At 36.7% G+C, this 20,533-nt stretch overlaps 1 protein-coding gene across 1 annotated transcript; it reads left to right on the forward strand.

Moving 5' to 3' along the window:
* Positions 1 to 304: 304 nt before the first annotated feature.
* Positions 305 to 1,740, forward strand: LOC124909664 (beta-D-glucosyl crocetin beta-1,6-glucosyltransferase-like). Its single transcript, XM_047450323.1, has 2 exons — positions 305 to 887; positions 953 to 1,740. Exons 1-2 carry the CDS (start codon positions 305 to 307, stop codon positions 1,738 to 1,740), a joined length of 1,371 nt encoding a protein of 456 aa, XP_047306279.1.
* Positions 1,741 to 20,533: the final 18,793 nt, after the last annotated feature.

A 20,533-nucleotide genomic window follows, 5' to 3' on the forward strand; every position in this document is an offset into this window, starting at 1 on the left:
GATCAAAATTTTGATAAGGGGAAGCACGTGGATCAACATTTGCTAACATACATGGAGGGAGATGATGAATCACGTGGATCAAAAGGAGAAACACCTGGATAAAAATTTTGTTAACATGCATCATTGTAACATGTTCGTGGAACAAATGATTCAAATATTGTAACACGTTTTCAATGTAACCCAAAACTGATGTGATCTAAAATCCCAAAGCAATAAGTTTGAATGATTTATATATTTGATGTGGAAGAAGCCATTATTAACAAATTCAATTCATCTCTGAATCTGATGAAAAAAAAGTGATCATATGGAGACGAAGAAGCCATGCTTGAATGTTGTAATGGTCCCATGGCTAGCCCATGGCCATGTCTCTCCTTACTTAGAGCTTGCCAAAAGACTTGCCGACAGAAACTTCCGAATCTATCTATGTTCAACTCCGATCAATCTGAGCTCCATCAAGAAAAGGGTCACACAGAAATACTCTCAATCGATCAAACTCATCGAATTCCATATCCCATCTCAACCCGACCTTCCTCCCCATTTCCACACAACAAATGGCCTCCCACTTCACCTCAACTCAGTTCTCAAAAGAGCCATGTTCAAGGCCAGCCCATCTTTCACCCAAATCATTAAAACCCTGAAACCGGACATACTCATTTACGACTTCAACCAACAATGGGCATCAATAGCCGCAACAACAATCGGGATACCAGCAGTTCCATTCATCAGCGGTAGCGCTTCCGCCATCTGTTACTTCTTCCATACATTTATGAAACAGGGCGTTGACTTCCCTTATCCCGTCTTGAATCTACGGGGAACTCACTGGAACCGAATAATTCAAGAAATGTTGAATACAACTCCGAATGATCAAAGTCAAACTGAAAGTGGAAGTAATATTCTTATTTTCAATCTATTTAGTTTAAATTTCAGAACTATAATAATATATTTCCAATAGGCAATCCGCTCTTTAGTAGAACCTGCGACATCATATTCATGAAGACTTTTGGAGAATTGGAAGGGAAATACATAGAGTACGGATCAAACCTACTTGGAAAAAAGATAGTCCCCACGGGTCCTCAAGAACACGGAGACTCGGAAGATAACAGCGAGATCATGGAGTGGCTTAACAAGAAAGAGGCATCTTCAACAGTTTTCGTATCATTTGGAACAGAGTACTTTTTGTCTAGAGAAGAAACAGAGGAAGTAGCAAAAGGGTTGGAGCTAAGTATGGTGAATTTCATTTGGGTGCTTAGATTTTCCTTTGAGGAGGAGAAGAAGATTTCAATTGAAGAAGCACTGCCCAATGGCTTTCTTGAGAGGGTGGGAGATAGAGGTCTTGTAGTTGAGAAATGGGCTCCGCAAGCTAGAATCTTGATGCACCCAAATGTTGGTGGATTTGTAAGCCATTGTGGGTGGGGTTCTATAATGGAGGCCATGACATTTGGAATTCCAATTGTGGCTATACCCATGAACTTAGACCAACCAGTGAATGCGAGGTTAGTGGAGGAGATCGGTGTGGGGTTGGAAATAAATAGAGATGAGAATGGAGGGCTGAGCGGGGAAGAGATTGCAGAGTTTATAAGGGAAGTCATAGTTGGTGATGAAGATGGGAAGAAGATTAGGGACAATACAAGAGAAATGAAACACAAAATCAAAAGTAAAGGAGAAGAAGATATGGATTGTGTTGTGGAAGACTTGTACAAGCTTCACAAGAAGAATATTCATGAAAAAAACATGGATTAATTGTCGAAGCTTATACATATTTCTCATACTTTTGAAATGCTTCATTTGTTTTTTAGATTATACAATTTTATGTCATGTTATATTAGTTAAACATATGTACTTAGTTGTTATAATTTCTTTTAATATTTTGTTAATTATGTTCAGGGATGTCTCTAGGTAAGCTCAGCAAAACCCTTGGACTAAGAGATTAGGATATAAACCCTTGGACAAAGAGATTAGGATATGACCACCCATTAGAATCTTTTTAATTAAAAGGGTCATTTTTTTGCACTAAAACTTAGTGTTTTTTTATTATAAATTATTAACATCATTTATTTAAGAAACCTGCTGTTAGATATACTTAAACAATGAGCCTATTTATAGTCTTATAAACATGACAAGTTTGTTTCACATGATACATAACTAGAAAATGCTAGAAATCGTAAAATATTATCAAAACTTTTTATTCTCGGTCTCACAATGACTTCCGCCCTTCAGTTGGGCTCTAGCTCCTCAGTCGGCCATCAACGCCATCTTCTTCTCTCCTTGCCCTGACCTTAGAGTAAGACCGAAAAGCCCATAAGCTAGGGCAGCCCATTTTAAAATAAAATAAAATAGGTTTTTAGATAAATTTATTAAGTTTTCTATCATAAAAGTTTGTAACTTATTAGTTTAGGATGAAATTGTAAAAAAATTATTTGATTATAAATTTTAATCTCCCTAAAAACAATTTTTTAAACTTATATTAGTACATACATGCAAAATTATTATTTTTTGACGTATTTGTTAGGTTAAGATTTTTAATGTTTAAACTTGTTTTTTATAATTTAGCTTAAATAATCAAAAAGGGAGAAATTGTTGGGTTAAGATTTTTAATTTATTTAAAATAACTTAACAATCTTGATTTTAATTACTGATGAAATAGTTTTTGATAATAAATGGTGGCCATCACAAGGGTTGTAGCCATCAACTGGTCAAAATTCCTCTTCAACAATCTGGTTAGAATGATTTCCTCTCGAAAGAAGATCTTCGGTTATGATGCTCCTCTTAGAACATTCCTCTGTTGTCTCCATACTGATCCTGGTCAAGGGTTTCAGTTCAATCCATCATAAATCTTGAACAACCAGAAGGTTGTCGACTATGTTCTTCGAGTGGGTAGGCTCAGGTTGAAGAAACAAAACAGGGATGTTTATAACTCAGCACTAACCTTAGCCTTAGAGTCAGCCGTAGAATCCCTTCCCGAATGATGTTAAAAAGGGGGAAAGAAAAGGAAAAAGATTAGACTTAGACTTAGGGGAAGGTAGACTTAGACTTAGGGGGAAGGAAGAATCTTTTGATGTTTTGGGTGCTGATGTTTTTGAACCATGGTTTTTGTAATTTTTTTGAAAAATATTCCTGATGTTTCAATTTATTCTTTTATGTGCCATGAAATATGAACAATTTAGTGCCATCTACTGCATTATTGAATATTCTAATCTCTTATCTATGTAAAGTTTTAACATCATATCAAAAAGAAAGAAATTGTTGGGTTAAATTATTTTGACTAAGGGTCAAAGTATTCTAACTAATGGAATTTTGATGATGAATATGTATAAAACTCAAAGAAAAAATCTAAGCCTTCTAATTGTTTTTGTGCAGGTGCATTAAAACATGCTAAATTAGACTAAGTCTAAATGAGGTTCATTAGACTTACTAGCTATTAGACGCATTAAGTTAGACGTACAGTCTAACAGATACGTAGTTAGACGTGTAATCTAACAGACGTAGTTAGACGTGTAGTCTAACAGATACGTAGTTAGACGTGCAGTCTAACAGATACGTAGTTAGACGTGCAGTCTAACAGACGTAGTTAGACGTGCCGTCTAACAGATACGTAGTTAGACGTGCAGTCTAACAGACGTAATTAGACGTGCAATTTAACAAATACATAGTTAGACGTGCAGTCTAACAGATACGTAGTTAGACGTGTAGTCTAACAGATACGTAGTTAGACGTGCAGTCTAAAAAATACGTAGTTAGATGTGCAGTCTAACAGATACGTAGTTAGACATGTAGTATAACAGATACGTAGTTAGACGTGCAGTCTAATAGATAAGTAGTTAGACGTGCAGTCTAACAGATACGTAGTTAGACGTGCAGTCTAACAGATGAGAGTTAGATGTGCAGTCTAACTCCTTCAGATTAGTCTGAAAGGAAACGTAGTTAGACGTGTCGTCTAACAGATGAGATTTAGACGTGAAGTATAACTCCTTCAGATTAGTCTGAAGGGAACCGTAATTAGATGTGCCATCTAATTCCATTAGACCTGGTGGTCTAATGGATCCTGCTATTAAACGGGGGCGTCTAACTTCATTAGACTTATCAGTCTAATTGAAGAACGTCTAATGCCACGCTTCTGCAGTTGCTTGAAGCTAGCATCTGTCTACCCACGATCAACTTGCTGTATGCTACTCCTGCTCCACTATTCTGTGCAGATAAGTACGACAACCCGTTGCAACCAATGAACTAATGTCACGTAAGCAAATATTCTTCCCACTACTTGTTTCTTGCAAGACAATCCTAGAAGAATATTCGGTGCACTACCAGATTGGGACGGCCACATTCATGGTGCTCAGAGTCTGCTATAACTGTGTACTATGGAGGTTTTCCAATGGACATTCGTCACGTGTCATTATAGAAGATTCGACCATTGGTTCCTGCTCTCTATTTAAAGATCCTCAAGAATAATAGACGAATGGTCAGCCAGACACTTGACAAGAACACAATACGCATTGGAACGAACCACTGAACTTACAATCTCACGAATTACTTTCTTGTTTACTAGTTTTGTACGTCAAGAGTGTGATAGAATCAAAGTATTGTCTAGCTGAGTGATATTCTTCAATATACTATAAGTTGAAAAGAGTCTGTTCTGTTCAATAGTGAGCTAGCTTTACAACTGTATTTGATTTTAAAGAAAAGTATAGTGAATCCTTCCGGTGGTTGGAAGAAGGGGTGACGTAGGAGAGTTTTGCTCCGAACATCCATAAATAAATCTTTGTGTCATTTACATTTTGTCATCTTCTCCTTCATTGGTTCTTAGCTTCAAACCTAAGCAAACGTTTCCGCATTTGAATCATTCAACACTTTGCAAGGGTTTGTGAAGAATAGAAAGTGATTTAAATCCCTAACAGGATTTCTATCAAACCGTTTTTGTACGAAGTTATCATCAATATCTAGACCCCTGTCTCTATTTGTGTTACCGATCCTTTCAATTGGTATTAGAGGCTCGTTTTCTATTCTCAAGCACCAAAAGAATCTGCATCATGTCTACGGCTTTTATCAACAATGTTCCCATGTTCATAGAAGAAAACTATGTCGTGCGGAAGGCGAGAGTCCACGCTCATCTAGCTGCGATAGATGATGACATGTGGTTTATCATCACCGAAGGTCCAATAAAGATTGAGAAGGCTAGATCTGAGTGGACTAGTGAAGATAAAAGAAAGAACAACCTCGACAACATAGCAGAAGACATCCTCTACAACACATTGGATGATAACATGTTACACAAGATCATCACATGCCTAGTACATAAGATATTTAAGAGAAGCTGACTAAACTGTGTGAGGACAATGAGCAAACCAAAGAAAACAGACTCATGGTTGCCAAACAACAGTTTAATAACTTCAAGATACGTCCTAGAGAGACGATGACTGATTTCGATGAAAGATTCAGTAAGGTTACAACTTCTCTATTCACTCTGGGTAAGACTTGCAACAACAGAGAGGTTGTGATCAAGGTCATGCGTGCTCTGCCCAGAGAGTGAGATATCAAGACGATGGCGATGAGGGAATCTAAAGACCTCAACAAGATGGAGCTCTATGATTTGTTAGCCGATTTGAAGGCTACGAGTTTGAAATAAAATTTAGGATTGAAAAGGAGCACCCAACATCCACCATCATAACAAAGGCATTGGTGACCGCCGAGGAGCCATCTACTGCCACTGATGTGAAGGCTGCTGCTAAGCAAATTATCAGCGATGTCATGGCTCTTTTCATGAAGAAAATCTACAAATTCATGAAGAAGAGACACTTCAAGGCAAAAAATAGCAAGCCGAAGCGATATGAGAAAAAGAAAAATAAGAACAAGAAAGAGTTGGAGACTCTCATGGCGGCTGAAAGCAAAGCCAAGTGGGCCGACAGCGACTCATATGATTCATCATCCAACGTTAGTGATGATGAAGAGGTCACTTGCATCATGGAAAAAGAAGAAGAAAACTCTGAGGAATCTAAGGTATGTGATTTCTCTTCAGAAGAGTTTACAAGTGATGAAATAGTGGTTGCACTCAATGACATGGTCATTGAGTACAAGAAACTGTTAGACTCTTTTGATGAACTAAATTTGAAAAACAAATCTGACAACTCTTCTTCATCTCAAAACAATGATTCTGATGTTTTTGTAAACAAAATGGCTGATTTCCAAAAGGCAATACCACCACCACCTACCTACCTTCTCAAGGGATGCATGTTCCATTCACATAGACATGCCCAAAGCTCTTTGATCTACAAAAGAACCAACAAAAATCAATAAGAGCATAATTCTAAGTAAAATGTAGATGAATTATTATCTATATACGTTTTTACCATTGATATGATCCAAATAATTTCTAAATCTTTCACTACACATTGACCAGCTCAGATCTTCTGCTACCGATTGCCGTGTTCCCCTGTGGCGGACCAATCAGATTGCAGCATTATTATTTTAATAATAAATCAATCTGGGTAGGAGACGGATGGAGGGAGAATCCGGAATCCGGGTTTCGGCCCGGGTTCACACTAGACGCCGTTAACGGCAGCGCCTGTTAATGCCAGGAAATTATATAATATTCATATGATACCCAGATAACATATCTTCGCTCAGGGCACCGTGTCCGAGGGAAGGGTGAGATGCGATGGGAGCGAAGATCTACACGCCCGTTGCCGTGACCCTCATGTAAATCCCCCATACCCACCCATGAGAAGACCGCCTACCGTTCATGAAAATACAATTACCCGTCTATGTAAAGACCAAATTGACAGGGATTTTATATTTCCGTTTATTTAATTTAATTTAATTTATTGCAAATCACATGCAGCGATATAATATTCGCTTCAATTAATTCATTCATTTTTTTTAGGAATTTCATTTAATTTTTTATTCAATTTTTTTTGCCTGGAGACCCTCAGGAGCGAAGATATATTTGCTTCAATTAATTTTAATAATTAAATTTCCGTTTATTAAATATTAATTCAATTAATTCATATTTTTTTTATTAATTTTATTTAATTTTGTTATTTTATTTTTTTTGCCTCGAGACCCTCTGGAGCGAAGATATATTTGCTTCAATTAATTTTAATAAAAACATCATGTAAACCCCCTAGCCCACCCATGAGAAGAACGCCTGCCTGCCATGGAAAGACACTTACCCGTACATGTAAAGACCAAAATGACATGGATTTTATATTTCCATTTATTAAATATTAATTTAATTTATTAAAAAACACATGCAGCAACCGAACAAATCTTCGCCTCAATTACTTGGCTTTTTTTTGTTTTTTTTTATTTCATTTTTTTTGGCTGGAGACCCTCATGAGCGAAGATATATTTGCTTAAATTAATTTTAATAAAAACCTCATGTAAAACCCCCATACCCACCTAAGAGAAGACCGCTTGCCTACCATGTAAAGACACTTACCCTTCTATGTAAAGACCAAAATGACATGGATTTTATATTTCCGTTTATTAAATATTAATTCAATTAATTGAAGATGACATGCAGCAACCGAACAAATCTTCGCCTCAATTACTGGCTAGTTTTTTTCTTGTTTTTTTTATTTCCGTTTATTAATAAATGTTAATTCAATTAATTTAAAATGACATGCAGCGATATAATATTCGCTGCAATTAAATCATTAAAAATATTTTTTTTATTTAAATTTTTTTGCTGGAAGAGAATATTCGTTCGCCTAGACCATGTTCCATGTAAAATGGACTGAATAGTCGCTTCTCGAGAGAACACTTATTCGCCCCTGGTCCCTGTGTCATGTGACATGGAATGAATAGTCGCTTTTCGAAAGAAGACATGTTCGTCCCGGTTACATGAATATATATACCCCCTAATATGATTATTTTATAATCATTTCCGCCCGATTCATCTCTCTCTCTTCCTGCCTCCTTTCACGGCGATTCGCAACCGGCTACCCGTCGACCAAACCAGAATCAACATCTTCACGACTACACAATGGTACGTATTCCTGAATAGTAACTTTTCATATTTAGGATTATGGGACTACTAAACTAGATTCTGTTATGTGATGTTGTTGTCTCGTTAATCTTTAGGAAACCCTACTCTCCAAATGTCAGCTTCAATGTAAATCTATCGGATTTAGGAAAACTTACCTAGTGTTAGGTTTTGGGATATTATTTCCATGAAACCCTAGTACATACTAACAAAGACCGTTTTTTTTCATGCACGTGCAGGCAACCGCCACAGCATCCGTCCAAAACTTTGGCAAAGACTGGATTTTATGCCCAAATCAATTAACAAGTGAAGAGATAGTACTATTCTTGACATATGTCCATTTTTTTTCCATGTTGTTAAAGTTTTCATCCTGTTTATCTGAAATATTTATGATTATTCTTAAACAGCACTTGATGCAAAAATATGCTAACACATGTGGTGCCACAGTGACAATGAGGTGGCGAGACGATGTGACCCACGTCATAGCATCCACCGATTCTAATGGTGGATGCGGTCGCACTATCAAAGTATTGAAGGCAATATTGAACGGGAGTTGGGTCATTACCATTGATTGTGAGACTCTGTTATTCTTAACCCTTTACTCTTAACTGAATATTCATTTTCACATATATGAAACTAAAAACACCTATTACTTTTGTACAGGGATAAAATCATCAATCAGATTGAACTGTTACGTGGACGAGGAACCATACGAGGTGCAGCGAGATAATCATGGGACTGTGGGCGGTCCAAGAGCTTGCATAATGCGTTATTTGAACAATGTAAGTTTTGTCTTATTCCTACTCCTCCTCCATATGATATTCAATTCTCCATGATTACTAAAAATGTTTTGTATTTTCTTTCAGCTGCCGAAACTGTTCGACAGTTACACCTTCATATTTGCAAGGGAATTCATCCCGGCTTACAAACTGGATCTTATGGGGTTTGTAATTGCTGGAGGAGGTACAACTAAAGAAATGGAGAATCCGTTTGTCGAGCCCGAGGACGACAAAATTATAGTTGTATTCGACAAGTCTCGGCACGATGTTAATGAACTTGTTTGGGTATTTGAGGCAGAGAATCCTTTGAAGACATATTTGGATGTGTTTGGTGTTCCTTACACAAGCTTGCTAGAATCCATTGCTGCTTGTGATTTGCAGCCTTTGTTGTTGTAATAGACATGTGTTGGTTGAATTTGTTACTGAATATTTGAATATTTTGCATTCTTCAATTTGTTAATGTCATATTTGATTTCAGATTTCTCTTTTTGGTTCTTCGAATTGTTTTTTTTAAAACACCGGCCTTATATTAAACTAAATCTTGAAACATGAAGAAATAATGTATAACTTGAAGTATAAATTTAAATTCATTTATTAATACATAGCCATCTATGTAAGTTAATCGCCCCTAATGTGATAAATAATTAATATGTTTTAAAAGAACTGTCAAAATAATCTTTCTAAATCAATTGTCAAAATAATAATGTGAAGAAATCTTCGCTTACTGATTGATTGATTGATTTATTAATATTAATTCATAATAATTTTATTCATTTAATTATTAAAATGAAATAATTTTTTTAACAAGTCACCTCACCGCCACCTAACACCTGCCACCTTTTCATTAAATGCTGCATGCAGCAAGCCATGCTGCTAAGCTAGACAAAGTTTGTACTGTTCTCTCTCTCACCTGTACGACAATTTCTTCGCCAGAGTGATACTCCATTGTCTACCATCGACCTCTCCTTCGCCGGAGACTGCATTATAATATCAATCCATCTTCCTAAATTAGAAAATGGTATGTTTTTGAATGTCATGTATACCTTCTTTACTTTTCATCCCAACCTTTTTTATGTTTTTCGAATACTCGACATGAAATGTTCTGTTCTGGTTGATTATCAGGAAGGAACACATATGAGCGAGAATGATATGAACGAGAATGATATTATTGATTTAAGGTAACATGGTTTAACTTCTCTAATTTTTTTCGTTCATATGTAAGCGAAGATCTCTTCACTAATAGCTTTTTTGATACTAAGTTTTAAAGCGAAACTATATTCGCCTAATATTACAATGTTACAAATGTTGAAGTGAAGCTCTATTCGCTTATATTCTTTTCATTTTACAATAATCTACAAGTTCTGGTTAGTTGAACCTTTATTTTCCACGTGTTCAAATTGAACAGCGAATCTGCTACTTGTCGTCGTCAATTGAATTTCGATGGAAACGGCCAACCTTTGGAGGACATCGAAGCCAACTTAATTCCACTTTTAGGTAGGGAATTTGAGAGTAAAGAAGAAGGCTATGTATTCTACTTAGCATACGCTAAACTAATAGGATTTGGTATAAGGCGCAGTTCAAAACATGTAGACAACGAGGGTAAAATACTAGATAGAGTTTTTTGTTGTAGTGCACAGGGTGAACGGGGAAATGACAAACGTGATGTCTATGTGAAACGTAGACGTTCTGTGACTAGGTTCTGTTGTGAAGAGAAATTGAGGATAAAGAGGGCAGACAATGGAAAGTTCCAAGTGGTAAATTTTATTAGTGATCATAGTCATCCTCTTGCAAGTCCAAAGAAAACTCACCTGTATAGATGCCATAGGAATATTTATGCAGTTGCAGGCTTACATATCGAGATGGCCACTAACGTGGGAATTCCTCCTAAGTCATCACATGCTCTAATGTCTAAACAAATCGGTGGAAGGGAGAATCTAAGTTTTCTTCCTGAGGATTACAAAAATTACCTGCGCACGAAAAGAACCAGAGAGTGTAATTTTGGGGAAACAGGGGGTGTATTAGAGTATTTGCAGAAAAAACAATCCAATGATCCTGGTTTTTATAATGCTTTTCAACTTGATGCGGACGATTTGATAACGAATATTTTTTGGTGTGATTCTAACATGCGGTCCGATTATTCATACTTCGGAGACGTGGTCAGTTTTCACACCACATACAAGAAGAATAATGAAGGTCGTCCAGTTGCGCTTTTTGTAGGTGTCAATCATCACAAACAATCAATTATTTTTGGAGCAGCTCTATTATACGATGAAACTGCGATGACTTTTGATTGGTTGTTTGAGACTTTCACCAAAGCTATGCGTGGGAAAAAACCAAAAACCATTCTTACAGATCAAGACGCGGCCATGGCTAAGGCCTTGGCGTCTACATGGCCCGAAACAAATCATCGTCTCTGTATTTGGCACATATTTCAAAATGCAGCCATACATCTTAGCTCGGTGTTCCATAATTTCAGAGATTTTTCTAAGGATTTTTCTTCGTGTATATATGATTTTGAAGAAGAGATAGAGTTTGTTGAAGCTTGGAATCAAATGTTGACAAACTACGGGCTTGAAAACAACGACTGGTTGAAACGCCTGTTTAGCATCAGGCGAAAGTGGGCATTAGTCTATGGACGACAAATGTTTTGTGTTGATATGACGACAACACAGAGAAGTAAGAGTATGAACAGTTTGTTGAAAAGGTACTTCTCCTACAAACACAAGTTTTTAGAATTTTTCAAACACTTTGAAAGACTAATCGATGAAAGAAGATATGATGTGTTGAAGGCTGATTTCAAATCAATTACCATCCAACCAAGTCTTAACTATCCAGTTTTGATCTTAAAGGATGGCTGCAAAGTTTACACCCCAGAGGTCTTTAAGTGCTTTGAACAACAATGGTTTATGTTGCATGATTGTGGTGTAGAAATGTTAGAGGATGTCGACACACACAGAAAATACAAGGTAACACCCCACACTAGGAGATGCTCTCATATAGTTACAGTTCATAAGAATGACGATAAGAATATCGAGTGTAGCTGCTGTAAATTTGAATTTGGAGGGATTTTGTGTGCTCACATCCTAAAGATTTTCTCAACGATTGACGTGTTGAAGATTCCTCCGGCGTTGATATTGAAGAGGTGGACAAGAACAGCCAAAGATGGAATATTTGGAACTGATCCAATCGTAGACAGTACTAATGTTGATCCGAGTGAGCTTCATAACATAAGATACAGAGATTTGTGTGGGTTGTCCATGCATTTATTTACCAAGGCAGCCGAAAGAGATGACACTTACAAGCATGTCAAAGAAATCATGCTGAGCCAGTGCACGTTTGTGGATAAAAAATTACAGGAGAGTATAAATATGCAAACTCCACCAACCGGTGTATCACGTTCTGCCGAAGGTGCCCCTGTTCAAGCAAAAGGAATGAAAACTAAGAAGCCAACAAGGTCTGGTAAGAGAAGGAAAGGTGGACTAGAGAATAACTCCAGAAAAAGAAAATCAACAAGAATAACTAGCCAATCACAGATTCCGGTATGAATATGCTGACTTAACTTCTGTACTAATAATTGGGTTATTCTTATTAATTTATTAACATACTTTTCAATAATTTCATATACCTTTCCAGCCATCAAATGCAATGCCAACGACCACTCCACAGTTCTCAACTCCTCAACAATGGGACGAAAGTTTCAGCATGGACGCCAATACTCCGTTCACTGTTCTTTTGTCATCTCAACTATCGAATTCCAGTTCATGTGAAATCTGATATGTATATAGTATTGTATGTATGTTGGATTTGAAACCAAGAAGAAGGTCGAATGTATGCATGCGAAGTTTTATGCAATACCAAATGAATGACCACACTAATTCATTTCTAAAAAAATTAAAACAACTAAATCAATCGAATATTTATTCGCCCCCAGTCGACTACTATTAAGTATCCCTATTAGTTACAAATTGACAATATGAAACACAGAAATGAGGAGAATATGTATTCGCTTCAACATCAACAAGTATCTGGGGCGAATATGTATTCTCCTCATATTTCTTTCATGAAATTGATATTTATGTGGAATTTGGTATTTACATGTCATGGTAAGTGTAATGACATGATAAGTCATCCCGCTTCTCATGGTTGGGTTGGGGGTTTTACATGACCAATTATTTGAGAAGACTATGTATTCGCTTCAAAGAAAATCAGTATTTTAGGCGAATATTTATTCTCTTCATATGTCTTTCATGAAATTCGAGTCTTCACATATAAATTTCATAAAAGTTTATTAATTGAAGAAAAAGGATTTGAAGCGAATATTTATGCGCCTCAGGTTTCTTTCACTTAATTTATTCATTTAACACATAAATGAACAAGTATTTGAAAATCAAATGTCATAAAAAACAATCTGCATGTATACATGTTCATTATTGTCAAGATGTGAAGTAACATTTTTTGAGAATTTAAATTACACAACATATTCTTTAAAGTAACAATAAATCATTAAAATTATATGAATAGTTTAATTACCCCATCTACATTATTGTACTCATGTCAACTAAAATTCTTTGTAAAATTTAATTACACAATATGTATACATTTCCTAATTCATGGACTTATCCATTTACGGCAGGAATTGTAGACCTTACTCCTTGCATTGTTGAGCTCCGAGCCAATGACACGCCAACAATATTCCATCCTCAATGTCTTTATTTGGTTCCTTACATTTCTTTTAACGCCAAAGCCAGTTTTCCAACCCTTCACCTCACCTTCATACGTCTCCATGTGTCTCATGCAAAAAATGCCGCAGTAAGTGTAATTCTTGGAATCCTGCCATGGCAATTTCAAACATATCTTTTCCAAACCGCCATACTTTTTAGCAAGAACGGGGTCTACGTCGTTCATATATTGTTGAATGTAGTCATCCTGATACATCATTAAAAACAACATGATGTACTGTATTTTAGTGCTACTAGAATTCCAAAATTGAACTATTTTAAATTTTAATTGTAGTGTCATACCAAGATTTGTGCATTCTTATATCTTCTTTCGAAGGGCGATTGCATAGGTGACTGCCGGTTGTCAATTACTTGAAATTGCCATTGTATGAAGTTATAGCAAACCAAGTAGAAATGTCTGTCATCAATGATTGGGAAAAACAACTGTGGATAGAATTAAAAAAAAATTAGATTTGAACTGAGTTGTACATGCTATTATAAGGTACCACAGCCAGAGATGTACTTACGAGGTCCACTTCGAAGAGGTCCCTTTTCGAAATTTGGAAATCCCGACCTTCTCGATAGAACCTTTCATTGAATTTGTCTCGGGTAGTTATCCCACCTTCACGAAAAATCTGTTTACGGCAGTCTTTAGTCTCACAAGAATAACATAATTGATAAATAACAGTGCTAGTACAACTTACGGTGAGCACGGTTGTGTAGAAAATCTTCTTGTAACGACGTTTTACATTTTTCCTAGAAAGGTCGTGCAAAATGTATGACCAAACGTCAATAATCATACTGTCTACCCAGGTTTGATCAGCCATTGTAAGCATGTCCCCGCGCGTCACGTGTTGACATAGCTTATCCGCAATAAATAACATTTCACTGCATGAAAACAGCAAAACATGTTTCAAAATGGTGTACAAATCATATTTTTTATGAATAATTAAGCATTTGCAGGAAACATCACCTTGGATCAAGTCCTGTAGCAAATATGAAACCCACAAAAATCTTCTGAATGTTTGTCATTTGTTTTACATCCCTAAACATTTTATTGAAATATGGGGTTTTCAAAGCTGGAGGCAATTCCAATGCTTTAAGCCATTCTTTCATTTGCATGTTTGGACGAGAAGAGCCAGTTTGAAGTGGCGGTAGTAGACTGGAGATGCCTTCTTTCGGTTCATTCTTTACTATCTCCAAAGAATAGGCAGTTTGAAGTGGCGGTGGTAGACTGGAGATGCATTCTTCAGGTTCATTTTTTACTATCGCCAAAGAAGGGGAGTTGTTGTTGGTTTCGGTTTTGATGACATCGGTTAACCAATCCGTTTTCAAATTTCGGGGGGATTTTCTGCAGACATTTAAGGCCTTTGACTGTCCTGCTTCCTCTTTTTTTGGGATAATTTGGGTAAGAGGCAAGGCTGGGGTGGTTGGAGTGCTGGTGTTCGTGTTGGTTTCTGTTTTGGGAGTAATGGGGTTGGCTTTGGGTTTGGCTTGTGCCATTGGATGGGCTGGGATTTTAAGTGGAGGAATGGGGTTGGCTTTGGCTTGTGCCATTGGAAGGGCTGGGGTTTTGAGTGGAGGAATGGGGTTGGCTTTGGCTTGTGCCATTGGAGGGGCTGGGGTTTTGAGTGGAGGAAGGGGGTTGGCTTTGGCTAGTGCCATTGGAGGGGTTGGGGTTTTAAGTGGAGGAATGGGGTTGGCTTTGGCTAGTGCAATTGGAGGGGTTGGTGTTTTGAGTGGAGGAATGGGGTTGGCTTTGGCTAGTGCCATTGGAGGGGTTGGTGTTTTGAGTGGAGGAATGGGGTTGGCTTTGGCTAGTGCCATTGGAGGGGTTGGGGTTTTGAGTGGAGGAATGGGGTTGGCTTTGGCTAGTGCCATTGGAGGGGTTGGGGTTTTGAGTGGAAGAATGGGGTTGGCTTTGGCTAGTGCCATTGGAGGGGTTGGGGTTTTGAGTGGAGGAATGGGGTTGGCTTTGGCTTGTGCCATTGGAGGGGTTGGGGCTGTGGTCTTGGTTTCTGTTTTGAGTGGAATGGGGTTCTTGTGGGATTGGGCCGTTGATGTGAGGGTGGTTTGTGTGTTGCCTTGGGTGTTTAGAGGAAGGGTGTTGGATTTGGCTTGGTTGTCGGCGTTGATATTTTTTTGGATGTTGGGAGAAAGGGTGCTCTTGTTGGATGGGGCCGTTGGTGGGTGGTTGGCTTTTGTCTTTGTTTCGGTGGTGGGGGTTAATGTGTTCTTGTTTGCTGGGGCCGTTGGAGTGGTGTTGGCATGGATTTTGGGAGGAAGGATGTCTGCTTTCACGTGGGTGGTGGTTTCTGTGTTGGGGTTAGTGCCACTTCCTCTAGGCGGCTGATGTTTAGTTTTGTCCAAGCTCCGTTGTAACCCTTCCCTCAGGATGGAATGGGAGTTTAGTACAGTGGCCAATGGCTCAAATGCAGACTGTACAAGTTCCATTGCGTTTATCTGGTGCATCTCATTCAGATATTTAGCCCCTTGTGCCAATTCTTCTGCAGCGACCGCAACCTTCCTCAAACATGATGCCAGGTTCTGTGGAATTGGAGCCTGGTCAGTTTGATTGTCATCTCCAGATTGTGGTTGTGTTGGCTCCACATTTTGTTGAATCGGTGGTTGCTCATTCGGAAGGGTTATGCGAGCAACTACCCTACCATGTCCAAACCCCCCCTGTGCAGCCTCATACTCAACCCTTTCGTACATCTTCTTCTCGTCCCAGCATCCTAAAATAGGAAAACTCCTTGAGATCTTACTGTTTACCTTGAACTCAACCACACGGTCCAAGTAGCACAACTGATACATTAGCATAAACAAATACATGTTACGTTCAAACTCATGAAAAATTTTGAAGGTACAACCTACAGCAAATAGATATCTACACTCACCAAAAGAAACGTTAACGGTCCATGGAAATAGGATGTCTTCTTTTCTTGCCACTTATAAAGACTGTCGACTAGCCCGTCTAACGTGAACTTGCACCAGTTGTAGTCTTTGATTTTAGATACATCCTGGAGGGATTTCAGTACTTTGAATCTGTACATAAAACAGGAGTGACTGAAGCCATTGAAAATGATATTGAAGTTCTAAATGAAATCACAGAATTAATGCTAGGTTCTTTGGGTATACCTGCACTGTGGATTTTGGGATGTCCACAAAAAACTGGATACAACAAACACCACGAAGTCCAACTTGAAGTTACTGTCTCCTTCTGTGTTCTGTAGAATTTTCTCAGGCATTTGGTAGGTTGAAGGACCTCCACTGTTCTCGTATCCCCATCTCCTTCTCCACGCCGTGAGATTGTCCTTGTACACCTTGTCGTCCGTGTGATTTCCTAAACACTCTGCCACTACTAATTCCCCTCTGGGTATGTTCAATACACATTGAACATCCTCTTCATCAATCTCCATCTCCTCTCCACTGTGTAGGACGATGCTCCGCCTTCTGGGATTGAATAGACTCACAATGCACCGTGAGAATTGAAGTGGGCATTTTGATATGCCAAGTGACAGAAGGGAACCAAATCCTATGTCCCTCACAGCCTGCTTCTGTTCTTCCGATAACCTGTTAATCAGGTGATGAAGTAACGATGGAGAGGTTCTGCTCTTGAAATCAACATCAGGGTCACGAGTCCTTCTTCTTTTCTTCTTAACCTGGGACTCACTAAGTGCTTCATTCGCCGCGTTGGCCAGAATATCCAGTGGTGTCGTGGGCGTGCCTGATGCCTCGGGTTTTCTTTTCCTTCGTTGAATACTACATTATCATTAGCAAATTGGATTACTTCCCTAATCCAAATATAGGCAAATTTGTACATTTTCTAACATTAGCGTAATTACCTTAGTGTGTTAACTTCCGTCGTGGATTCAGTATATGGAACTATTTGCATATCGGAATCCTGATTCTGAGATAATACATTAGCATATCAGCAAATCTAACAGATCGTATCCAATCTAAAGGATTGACATTTGATTGGATGGTAGCGGTGGAAATGACTTGACGTGGTCACAAAGCCTGAGACTTTGTGACAGTTGAATTGACATATCTAAAATTGTTTGGCGCTTGATTTTATTTATTTCATTTTTAATTGAGCTGTGAATTAAATTTAATTTCTTTTTCTTCAAATATAAATAACAATATATATATTTTACTTTTACACTGATGTAATAAATATAATGTTTGTTATGTATGAATAATTTAATATTTCAAATAATGTTAATTATATTAAATGTAATTTTTTGATTTGTGACCGGAGGATTGAGCCTTTATTTCTATAAATTTTTGGTTTCGATAATAAGTGTACCAAGATCAAACAGCACCTAATTTTTGTTTTTACTTTTTAATTAACAATATATAAATTATGAATGATGTTTCCTGTCTAAAATACTGAAGACTGGTCCGATTCGATATATAATGATTACTTTAAGATATGATATACCGTACGAAAACATTTCACTAATGAATTATAAATAAAAATGAAATGTGATTTACTGGATAAAAATTGAAAAAGTGTTTTTAGCGAAGATTTATTCGCTGCGTGTATTTTCCTCCCACATTCCTTAATAATTTTGGTCTTCACATACAAGCGTTGGTGTACTTACATCAGGGGTAAAGGGTCTTCTCATGTAAGGGTTGAGTGTTTCACATGTACGTCAGCTTAGAATTCATTGAAGCGAACATTTATTCGCTTCATATAAATTTCTCATATATTGCAATTTTCACTGAGCACGGATATATGTTCGCTGCTTTTCATCGTAAATTAGATGAATTCATGTGTTTAAAAATTGAAAAAAAAATTATTGTTAATTTTTGCATTTACATACATGTGTTGGTGTGTTTCCATGGAATTAATGAAGCGAACATTTATTCGCTTCCGACCCACACTACGTAATTAAAGCATGTTTCAAAAAATCAAAATGTTAATATGTTTACGAAGATTTATTCGATATGTTTTTGCTCATATAGAAATAATAGTATGTATAATAAAAATTTATACTTATTTCCTAACATAATTTTATATATATAGAAATAATATTAAATAAAATATAATGTTAATTACACTATTGTAACAATACTTTATTAAAATATAATATTTATTCATTTATGTGATGTGACAAAAAGACTGCACACTTTTCCGATTTGACCTATGATGACGGGCTTAATACTTTTCACGAATCCATAGATATGAAATGATTTCTTTATAGGGTTTTATACAAAAACACACTACTTTTTCAATGATGAAATATAATTTAATAATGATGTGACAAAACAAAGGACTGCCTACTGTTCCACCAAGTCATTTGAGCGAATATTTGTTCGCTTCATGTCATGTTTAATAATTTAATATAATATTTAATAAACGGAAATTTAAATTCCATTTAATTTTGGTCTTCACATACACGGGTTAGTGTCTTTCCATGACAGACAAGCGGGCTTCTCATGGTTGTGTTAGGGGGTGTACACGGGGGACAGGTGGAAAATAATTGTGGCGAAGATTTCTTCGCCTATGGAGTTATTTTAGCTATAATCTCTTCGCTGTTCGAATTACTTTTTTTATATGATACACGGAACTTCAAAATTCATGTTAATTTTGGTAATTTGTGGGATATTAAAATGTTTTCACGCTTAATGTTTTCAATAAAATATATTTTAATTCTCATTTATATTCAACATAATTTCCTTCATATACCAATAATATTATATCGAATATAATTTTATAAATATTTATGAAAATATTTGTATTAATGTAGAAATAATTTATTATTTAATATAATGTTAATGACAATATTGAATTATTTGTTTCATTTAATATAAGTGTTATTACTTTTTCGTTAATGAAATTACTTTTTCATGATGTGACCAAAGGACTGCAAACTGTTCCGATTTGATATTTGATCACGGGAAATTTACTTTTTCTAAATCAATAGATCTAAATATTTTATGAAGATAAACAGATTTTCTGTTTGCTATAAATGTAGGGATTACATAAACAATCTTCGTCGGCAGCATGAAATATTTTGTGAGCGTTGTTGTTGAGAGTGTGCGTTTTTTTCAGATAGTTTGTTGGGATGTATCATTTGGGAGATTCTCTGTGATGGAAAACTTGTACAATGAAGATCAACTGGTGGAAAACATCTTCAGTTAACACGAATGCTTGATACCTCAAGTAGAAACTACCGATCGAATGAAGATCATTCGTGTCCACTGCTGGTGGGAAGCGTCAGCTTTGGGAGATTCCCTGGGATGGAAAACATCTCAAGAGATAACTCAACAGGTGTATGACCCCAGTTATGCTTGAGAGATCCGCTGTGGTCGCTTCAATGGAGATGCCTTGAAGCTGGAGATGCAGATGAATAGTGTTAAAATGCACAAATGTTTATGAAACGTAGAAATGTTTATGAAACTTGTAATGAAATTTTGTACGTCGAATTAGAATAATTATTTGTTATTTATATTTTCATGCACATGTCATTAAACATTTATAAAATAACGAATTTATTATAAATAATAAAGTATTATAATATCAACTCTTCTGGCTAATTATACGTTTCCCATAAGTGAAATCATTGTCATGATTGTAATCTGACGTGACATGTAATGTAAAATGTTTTGGCGCTTCTGCAATCATTCAACCATTCATTGGATTTAATATACAAGCGAATACATTTTCGTTCAATGTGGTCGACCTCAAATATGAATATCAAGCGAATAGTATTTCGTTTCGTAAGTATGTTGTGTTTAATATAGAAACTTACAGGCGAATGATTCTTCGTTTTCAAATTCATTAGAGTATGACATGAAAGTGGCACAAATACAATAATATGTAACTTCAAAGATTGGATGCGACTTCATCTTCGTTTTCAATCACATGTTAAAAAGTAATACACTAACAAACAAACGAAGAAATGTCCGTTCGATTTACTGATTAGATACTGTGTAATGAAGCGAACAACCAATCGATGGATCAATGTAAGGGGTTTACATGAACACATCAGTTGTTTTATATTATACTCTGAATTCATAATGACATCCAAATTGCAATCAAACAATCA

This window comes from Impatiens glandulifera, chromosome 7 (genome assembly GCF_907164915.1).
Source record: "Impatiens glandulifera chromosome 7, dImpGla2.1, whole genome shotgun sequence".
Taxonomy (NCBI): Eukaryota; Viridiplantae; Streptophyta; class Magnoliopsida; order Ericales; family Balsaminaceae; genus Impatiens; species Impatiens glandulifera.

Coding starts and splice junctions, on each gene's coding strand:
- LOC124909664 (XM_047450323.1), top strand. CDS start 305: ATGGAGACGAAGAAGCCATGCTTGAATGTTGTAATGGTCCCATGGCTA. Junction 888..952: donor AAGTCAAACTGAAAGTGGAA/GTAATATTCTTA, acceptor TATTTCCAATAG/GCAATCCGCTCTTTAGTAGA.